General features: G+C 42.5%; 1 protein-coding gene across 1 annotated transcript; it reads left to right on the plus strand.

The window, feature by feature from the left end:
- The first annotated feature begins 404 nt into the window (after positions 1-404).
- Positions 405-4123, plus strand: LOC121845765. The gene is made up of 5 exons (XM_042317654.1): positions 405-1332; positions 2184-2621; positions 3106-3166; positions 3291-3332; positions 3971-4123. The coding sequence occupies exons 1-5, from the start codon at positions 1155-1157 to the stop codon at positions 4020-4022; spliced, it is 771 nt and encodes a 256-aa protein (XP_042173588.1). The 5' UTR covers positions 405-1154; the 3' UTR covers positions 4023-4123.
- The last annotated feature ends 4551 nt before the right edge of the window (positions 4124-8674 follow it).

The raw sequence follows: 8674 nt of genomic DNA on the forward strand, positions 1-8674 counted from the left end.
CTACAATCCTGTGCACAATCCTGTGCAGGTGTTGTTACATGTGGTCTGACGCTGCGAGGACGATCAGCTGTCCGTCCTGTCTTCCTGTCTTAGGCGTCTCACAGTACGGACATGGCCACATCTGCAGTCCTCATGCCTCCTTGCAGCATGCCTAAGGCATGTTCATGCAGATGCGCAGGGACCCTGGGCATCTTTCCTTTGGTGTTTTTCAGAGTCAGTAGAAAGGCCTCTTTAGTGTCCTAAGTTTTCATAACTGTGACCATAATTGCCTACCATTTGTAAGCTGTTAGTGTCTTAACGACCGTTCCACAGGTGCATGTTCATTAATTGTTTATGGTTCATTGAACAAGCAGGGAAACAGTGTTTAAACCCCTTTACAATGAAGATCTGTGAAGTTATTTGGATTCATACGGATTATCTTTGAAAGACTCGGTCCTGAAAAAGGGACGTTTCTGTCATTGACATGGTACCTTTTTGTGTCGCTCCGTTCCAGACATGTTATCCATCTGCAAACACGGTGTTCCCTGACATGACCAGTACAGAGGAATACAATGCATGAAAACCGACCGCATTGATGGGCCTCACGTTACTCTATACGTCATGTGATCAGTCAGAACAGGAAAATAAAAAGAATGCTATTTTTAGCTCTTGTTGCGGGTTTCGGGGTTTCTCTCCGTTTCGAGAGATTACCTCTGGACACATAAGTAGTGTTATTAGGTGTGGCTCACTGCGATTGAAGTTACCTGGTGATTGCAGTCATGTGGTCGTGAGATACCCGTGAGAGTTGTTTGTCCTTATTGTGTGTCTAAAGTCTAAGCTAAAGGCTAAACTCTGTTTTCAGTAGGTCATGGTGCAACTTCTTTAACAAAGGAAAACCCTTTGTCGTACCATCACAAGGCAGTTTTTAAAGCGTTTCCCTTAGAGGGTCTGAACTGAGTGGTGAAACAAAATATTGGGTGGAGTTTTGTTACATTGACGTAGGCCTTTGACATATTTCAAAGAGCCAGCCTTACTTTAGATAGAAAAAAACAAAAGGTAAGTACGAGTCGTGGTCACGTCACTCCCAAGAGGCTCTTGGGGCACCAAGAGTATATTTACTGTGCACTGTAATCTTCTCGTCTCAATCGAGGAAAGACAAGCCGGACAGAGACAACATGAAGATGCAGATGTTGGTGGTGTTGGCGGTAGCAGCCTTGGTCCCCAGTCTGTCTGAGGGACGGATCCTTTCCAAATGTGAGCTGAAGAACTTGTTGGAGAAGGAGGCTCTCAAATTCAACATGACTGGGGGAACCGGAGTGAAGAACCTGACAAACAACGATTTTGTGGCTAAAAGTAAGTTACATGACATAAACCCAATGGGTTTTTTTTTTCCTTAAAAAAATAGGAATGATTTCTTAAATGATGTGGATTGGTTTCCCAGAACACAGATTAAGCCTAATCCTGGACTAAGAAACGCTTTAAAAAAAATCGAGATTCTCAATTGAAATGACATTTTATTCCAAGACTCGTCTAAATCAAATCAAATTTATTTATATAGCCCTTCGTACATCAGCTGATATCTGAAGTGCTGTACAGAAACCCAGCCTAAAACCCCAAACAGCAAGCAATGCAGGTGTAGAAGCACGGTGGCTAGGAAAAACTCCCTAGAAAGGCCAAAACCTAGGAAGAAACCTAGAAAGGAACCAGGCTATGTGGGGTGGCCAGTCCTCTTCTGGCTGTGCCGGGTGGAGATTATAACAGAACATGGCCAAGATGTTCAAATGTTCATAAATGACCAGCATGGTCGTATAATAATAAGGCAGAACAGTTGAAACTGGAGCAGCAGCACGGCCAGGTGGACTGGGGACAGCAAGGAGTCATCATGCCAGGTAGTCCTGAGGCATGGTCCTAGGGCTCAGGTCCTCTGAGAGAGAGAAAGAAAGAGAGAATTAGAGAGAGCATACTTAAATTCACACAGGACACCGGATAGGACAGGAGAAATACTCCAGATATAACAAACTGACCCTAGCACCCCGACACATGAACTACTGCAGCATAAATACTGGAGGCTGAGACAGGAGGGGTCAGGAGACACTGTGGCTCCATCCGAGGACACCCCCGGACAGGGCCAAACAGGAAGGATATAACTAAATCTAAATCTGTGTGGGATTGAAGTAACACTACGTGTTTGTTGCCTGTTCCAGTCGTCTGCCACGTGGAGAAGGCCTCCGGTTTCAACACCAGTTTTGTGACTGCTTGGAGGGATGATGACGGCCCTACCCGCCCTGCCAAGGTTAATGACCGCCATCGCCCTGAGCAGCCTCCTAAGAGGGGTAAGAGACACGCCGGGGATGTTGACCCAACCCACCCTGCTAACAATGATAACCACCCTACCCGCCCTAACCATCCTACCCCTCCTGCCCGCCCTAACTACCCTACCCGCCTTACCCTTCCTACCCGCCCTGAGCAGCCTCCTAAGAGAGGTAAGAGACACGCTGGGAATCACTTCACCTCAGGAGAGGAAAACTCCAGCGAAGAAGAGACCATGGGGACCCTCTACGGCTTGTTCCAGCTGAGCGATCGTGTGATTTGTTCCTCGGGCTCATCTCCATCGTTGAACCTTTGCCAGATGAACTGCAGTGGTGAGTTCAATGTGTTTGACCTGTCGGAAAAACTCCATGTATTAACGTGCTAAAGATGCACAACAGGATCATTGATAGAGTAGGTGGATGTTAGATTCAAATGGCTTGTGTGACAGTGTCAGTTATGCATCTCTAAAATGGCTGTGTCAGTTATGCATCTCTAAAATGGCTTGTGTGACAGTGTCAGTTATGCATCTCTAAAATGGCAGTGTCAGTTATGCATCTCTAAAATGGCTGTGTCAGTTATGCATCTCTAAAATGGCTGTGTCAGTTATGCATCTCTAAAATGGCTGTGTCAGTTATGCATCTCTAAAATGGCTGTGTCAGTTATGCATCTCTAAAATGGCTGTGTCAGTTATGCATCTCTAAAATGGCTGTGTCAGTTATGCATCTCTAAAATGGCTGTGTCAGTTATGCATCTCTAAAATGGCTTGTGTGACAGTGTCAGTTATTGATCGCTGTTGGGCTTTTTGTTTCTCTCAAGCTTTGATTGACGACGACATAAGTGATGACTTTAACTGTGTGAAGACTATCAAACAGACAATGTGAGTGTTTTGGTTTTGAGGTGAATGTTTTCCCTCCAGTTTCTTATTGTGTTAATATACTGTGTTTCAGCGCAGCAATTCTTATGAACTCATACATTGTGTTTCTTTCTCTCCACTCAAACAGGGAAAGTGGTCGCGGTCAACAAACAAAGGCTCTAAAGAGAATGTAAGTATGCAAATTAAAAATGTGTATTTTACATTTTGTAAATACATTTTATTTCCATCTTATCAACGTGAGTTTATTGGTTTCGCATTCAATGTTTTTAAATGAGTGAAACATTCTATGAGAATGTCACTTTAGGATGTCCTTTAGTGAATTTAGGATGTCCTTCAGTGAATTTAGAGAATTTAGAATGTTCTTCAGTAGATTTAGGATGTCCTTTAGTAAATTTAGGATGTCCTTCAATGGATTTAGGATGTCCTTTAGTAAATTTAGAATGTCCTTTAGTGAATTTAGAATGTCCTTTAGTGAATTTAGAATGTCCTTTAGTGAATTTAGAATGTCCTTTAGTGAATTTAGAATGTCCTTTAGTGAATTTAGAATGTCTTTTAGTGAATTTAGAATGTCCTTTAGTGAATTTAGAATGTCCTTTAGTGAATTTAGAATGTCCTTTAGTGAATTTAGAATGTCCTTTCGTGAATTTAGAATGTCCTTTAGTGAATTTAGAATGTCCTTTAGTGAATTTAGAATGTCCTTTTAGTGAATTTAGAATGTCCTTTGGTGAATTTAGAATGTCCTTTAGTGAATTTATGCGAGCACCTCTAGGGCTGTAACTGAATATGGACATTTTAATGATCATGTAGGATCCAGCTGCTCTTCCAGAAGGAATGTGTCCCCACGGTGACCTCCAGCTAATTCTCCAAGTGTTGAAGTGTTGCGGTGTTAGACAACAATCCCCCAACTGCAAAAAGATCCGAATTGGGCTGCCTGTGTTAATACAGCCATTGTGTGAATTTAGAATTCTTTTCAGCTTCATTTAGAATGTCCTTTGGTGAATTTAGAATGTCCTTTAGTGAATTTAGAATGTAAAAATGAATTTAGAATTCATTTGGTTTGTTTCAATATGTGTTGTTGTTGAATGTGCTTTAGTGCAGTTAAAACAAGAATACTTTTCGTGAATTTAACCACTTTGGGAATTTAGCACAATGTCCTTTCAAACAGAATTTCAAACAGCACATGCACCCTTCAAACAGCACATGCACCCTTCAAACAGCACATTTCAAACAGCACATCACCCTTCAAACAGCACATGCACCCTTCAAACAGCACATGCACCCTTCAAACAGCACATGCACCCTTCAAACAGCAATGCACCCTTCAAACAGCACATGCACCCTTCAAACAGCACATGCACCCTTCAAACAGCACATGCACCCTTCAAACAGCACATGCACCCTTCAAACAGCACACCCTTGCACCCTTCAAACAAACATGCACCCTTCAAACAGCACATGCACCCTTCAAACAGCACATGCACCCTTCAAACAGCACATGCACCCTTCAAACAGCACATGCACCCTTCAAACAGCACATGCACCCTTCAAATAGCACATGCACCCTTCAAACAGCACAAATTGAAATCAAAAGGTTATTTTAATTTTATTTTTTGCATTTTAGCTAACCCAAACTCTTTTCCTGACCTTAAAGTATTTGTTTTAGCCTGACACGTTAATTATCCTAACCTGCTATGAAATGTCAAATCTGATTTAAAGCTATATCCTTTTTGTTAGTCAAAATCTCAGCACACAGGACCCCAGTCAAGGCAGTCTTCCCACCTGGGAGTTTGGTTTGTTCTTTTATGGGCTAACAGCATAGAGATGGACAGAGGTCATAACAGCATAGAGATGGACAGAGGTCATAACAGCATAGAGATGGACAGAGGTCATAACAGCATAGAGATGGACAGAGGTCATAACAGCATAGAGATGGACAGAGGTCATAACAGCATAGAGATGGACAGAGGTCATAACAGCATAGAGATGGACAGAGGTCACAACAGATGGAAAGAGGTCATAACAGCATAGAGATGGCACCCTTCATGGAAAGAGGTCATAACAGCATAGAGATGGCAGAGGTCATAACAGCATAGAGATGGAAAGAGGTCATAACAGCATAGAGATGGACAGAGGTCATAACAGCATAGAGAGGACATGGACCCTAGAGGTCATAACAGCATAGAGATGGCAGAGGTCATAACAGCAGATGGACACCCTTCAAACAGCACAGAGGTCATAACAGCATAGAGATGGAAATCATAACAGCATTTTAGATGGACAGAGGCATTTTAGCATAACAAACTCTTTTCCTGAGATTAAAGTATTTGTTTTAGCCTGACACGTTAGATATCATAACCTGAGATGGAAATGTCAAATCAGCATTTAGAGAAAGGTCATAACAGCTTTTAGTTAGATCAAAAGAGGTCATAACAGCATAGAGATGGAAAGAGGTCATAACAGCATAGAGATGGACAGGGTCTAACAGCATAGAGATGGACAGAGGTCATAACAGCATAGAGATGGACAGAGGTCATAACAGCATAGAGATGGACAGAGGTCATAACAGCATAGAGATGGAAGAGGTCATAACAGCATAGAGATGGACAGAGGTCATAACAGCATAGAGATGGACAGAGGTCATAACAGCATAGAGATGGACAGAGGTCATAACAGCATAGAGATGGAAAGAGGTCATAACAGCATAGAGATGGACAGAGGTCATAACAGCATAGAGATGGACAGAGGTCATAACAGCATAGAGATGGACAGAGGTCATAACAGCATAGAGATGGACAGAGGTCATAACAGCATAGAGATGGACAGAGGTCATATCTGGGAAATAACCTGTTTTTGCATGGACATTACCATTGAGGGCTTCCACCATTTTGAATGTTCAACTCTGAAAGGTCCTACCTGACATCCAATCAGGGTTCGCCTCGTGAAGATGAAAAGAACAAAATAGGCCAAATGATTGGTTGAACTAACACATTATGACTGGAGTGTGCTTAAGAACATAGGCCAAATGATTGGTTGAACTAACACATAAGGAGGTGCTTTGGGCAGAGCAAAATGTTATTGGAGACCGAGACGGAAGAGGAAGCCAGACATCCCACTCCCTCATTTCTTTCTGGTTCAATGGAAGTCCGTGAACTAAGCAGACCAGACGCAGCTGCTATCACATTGGTGTCTTTGGGAGAGTCCCCCACGCCCGATTAAGCAGAACGGAACTGACCATTATTTTCAATGGGAAACGGCCTGAGTGAATTATCTTGATTTATTCACCATCTTTGTTAGAAATACATGAACCACTGGTGTTCTGTATTGCACATAGAGAATTATAGCAGCCTCAAGATGGATAAAACCCATTTGTGCATGGATATTGCCATTGAAAGCTTCCACCATTTTGAAGTAGTCAACTGGGTGGGAGTTCCTATGGGTTAAGGAAGGGTCACATGATTCCATCCAGGTCATCAGGATCAGCCAATGAATTATAGTCAGCCCATGAGTAATAGTCAACTGGGTGGGACTTCCTATTGGTTAAGGAAGGATCACATGATTCCATCCAGGTCATCAGGATCAGCCAATGAATTATAGTCAGCCCATGAGTAATAGTCAACTGGGTGGGACTTCCTATTGGTTCAGGAAGGATCACATGATTCCATCCAGGTCATCAGGATCAGCCAATGAATGATACTCATGAGGAAACATTCCATAACAGCAGGTGGCAGTAAATCACCAACCTTGGCTTTACACCTGTTCCAACAACACCCTCCAGGGGGCAGTGTGCACCCTTTCAGTTTGTTTACCAACTCATAGAAGTAGTAGAAGAAGAAAATGGACTACTTCAAAATGGAGATTTAAAAAAAAAACATTTATTTAACCAGGCAAGTCAGTTAAGAACAAATTCTTATTTTCAATGACAGCCTAGGAACAGTGGGTTAACTGCTTGTTCAGGGGCAGAAGGACAGATTTTGTACCTTGTCAGCTCAGGGATTTGAACTTGCAACCTTTCGGTTACTAGTCCAATGCTCTAACCACTAGGCTACCCTGCCGCCCCAAGAGATGGGCTCATGGCGCTACGCAAAGCACTCCCAGACGCCCTAATGGGACAGATGCACAGAGGACTCCTCTAATCTCTATGACAGGGGTTCTTCAACTTTTTCAGCCTGGGACCCAAATGAGAAATTCTGTGTTGTCCTGGGACTCAAGCTTATGAAAACATCAGTACATTTAATTTCCCTTGTACCTAAAACGAATACAATATAGACAAATAACGATGAAATTAAATACCCATATAAATAGCTATTCATGCAAGAGTGTTTTTAATGGGAGGAAATAAACATATCTGTCTAGGTTGGAACTGTTGCTGCTAAAATACAAGAATTCATGTTCATTCTGAACTGGAATAAACTGATTAAAGCAAGATGCTTTTTGAGGCATTTACACACACACGCACAGTCGTAATGAGAGGTGAGTGATTGGTTGAAGTTTTTTTTTAAACTTGTTTTTCAAGTACAACCGAGTTGAGAACCCTGACTCACATAGGTATGTGTTGCCAAACTGGACCAGAACATCTACTGCTTTCTCAGTCAGGCAAGAGACGGCTTCCTGCTGTAGAGGAGCTACCCAGAACTGTGTGAGTGTTTTCCTCAAAAATAATCTTGCTTCAATCAATTTATTCCAGTTCAGAACAAAACATATTACTTGTATTTTAAGAGCAACAGTTTCCACCTAGACGTGTTTTCAACAGTCATTTCTACAGTAAAATGCACAGTAGGTCTGATCATGTTTCCTCTTCAAATGTATTGTTTTACTGACCTCGTATTTCTCCGAGTTCCCAGTTGTTTTGAACGCGACAAATGACTGGCAGCGCTTCATCTGCTACAGAACGACAGTACTGCAGTCTGAGAGTCGCGGAGTGAAGGAAACTGCCGAAACTCGTGCGGCTGCCAAACTGAGCAGAGAGTTGAATTGCACTTGACCAAATCAATTCCAGTAATTAATCAAAAAATATATTAATTTACTCTCACACGTCGCGACCCACTACCCATGCTTTAAAGAAAGGCTGCTCTATGGTATCACGTTAAGTGGCACTTTTTCACAGAGATGTTTTGGGGACATCAGGTGGTTTAGGACGCCATCTAGTGGCTCCTTTTAGAAGCGCATGAGCCAAACGAGGCCCAGACGAGGCTCAGCTTGGCCCAGACAGACAAAGACAGGTCATAAAAACTTTGCTGTGGTTCACAAAAAAACAATCCTTAATTATGGTTGCGGTAAACTGCGCAGTCATGCTGTGCAACTGGGTAAAGTTATTGGGGAGCCTTTGCATGAGCAGTGTCAATGAGGAGGCTACTGAGTAAATGATGATCTGGGGTGTTAGCTAGCTAAACAAACCTTAGTTGGCAGGCAATTAGTTTCTCTAAGTCTATCATGTTAGCCAGCCAACAGTTTAACAAGCCTTAGGTTAAAAAACCAGCCAGCTAAAGATGTTGACCAGTTTGTATCAACCGG

This window comes from Oncorhynchus tshawytscha, unplaced genomic scaffold (genome assembly GCF_018296145.1).
Source record: "Oncorhynchus tshawytscha isolate Ot180627B unplaced genomic scaffold, Otsh_v2.0 Un_contig_2763_pilon_pilon, whole genome shotgun sequence".
Taxonomy (NCBI): domain Eukaryota; kingdom Metazoa; phylum Chordata; class Actinopteri; order Salmoniformes; family Salmonidae; genus Oncorhynchus; species Oncorhynchus tshawytscha.

Bases quoted from the DNA above. Each gene is read 5' to 3' on its own strand.
- LOC121845765 (XM_042317654.1), top strand. From the start codon at position 1,155: ATGAAGATGCAGATGTTGGTGGTGTTGGCGGTAGCAGCCTTGGTCCCC. The intron at 3,167-3,290 runs GTGAGTGTTTTG...CCACTCAAACAG, and splicing joins AAGACTATCAAACAGACAAT to GGAAAGTGGTCGCGGTCAAC. The intron at 3,333-3,970 runs GTAAGTATGCAA...ATGATCATGTAG, and splicing joins ACAAAGGCTCTAAAGAGAAT to GATCCAGCTGCTCTTCCAGA.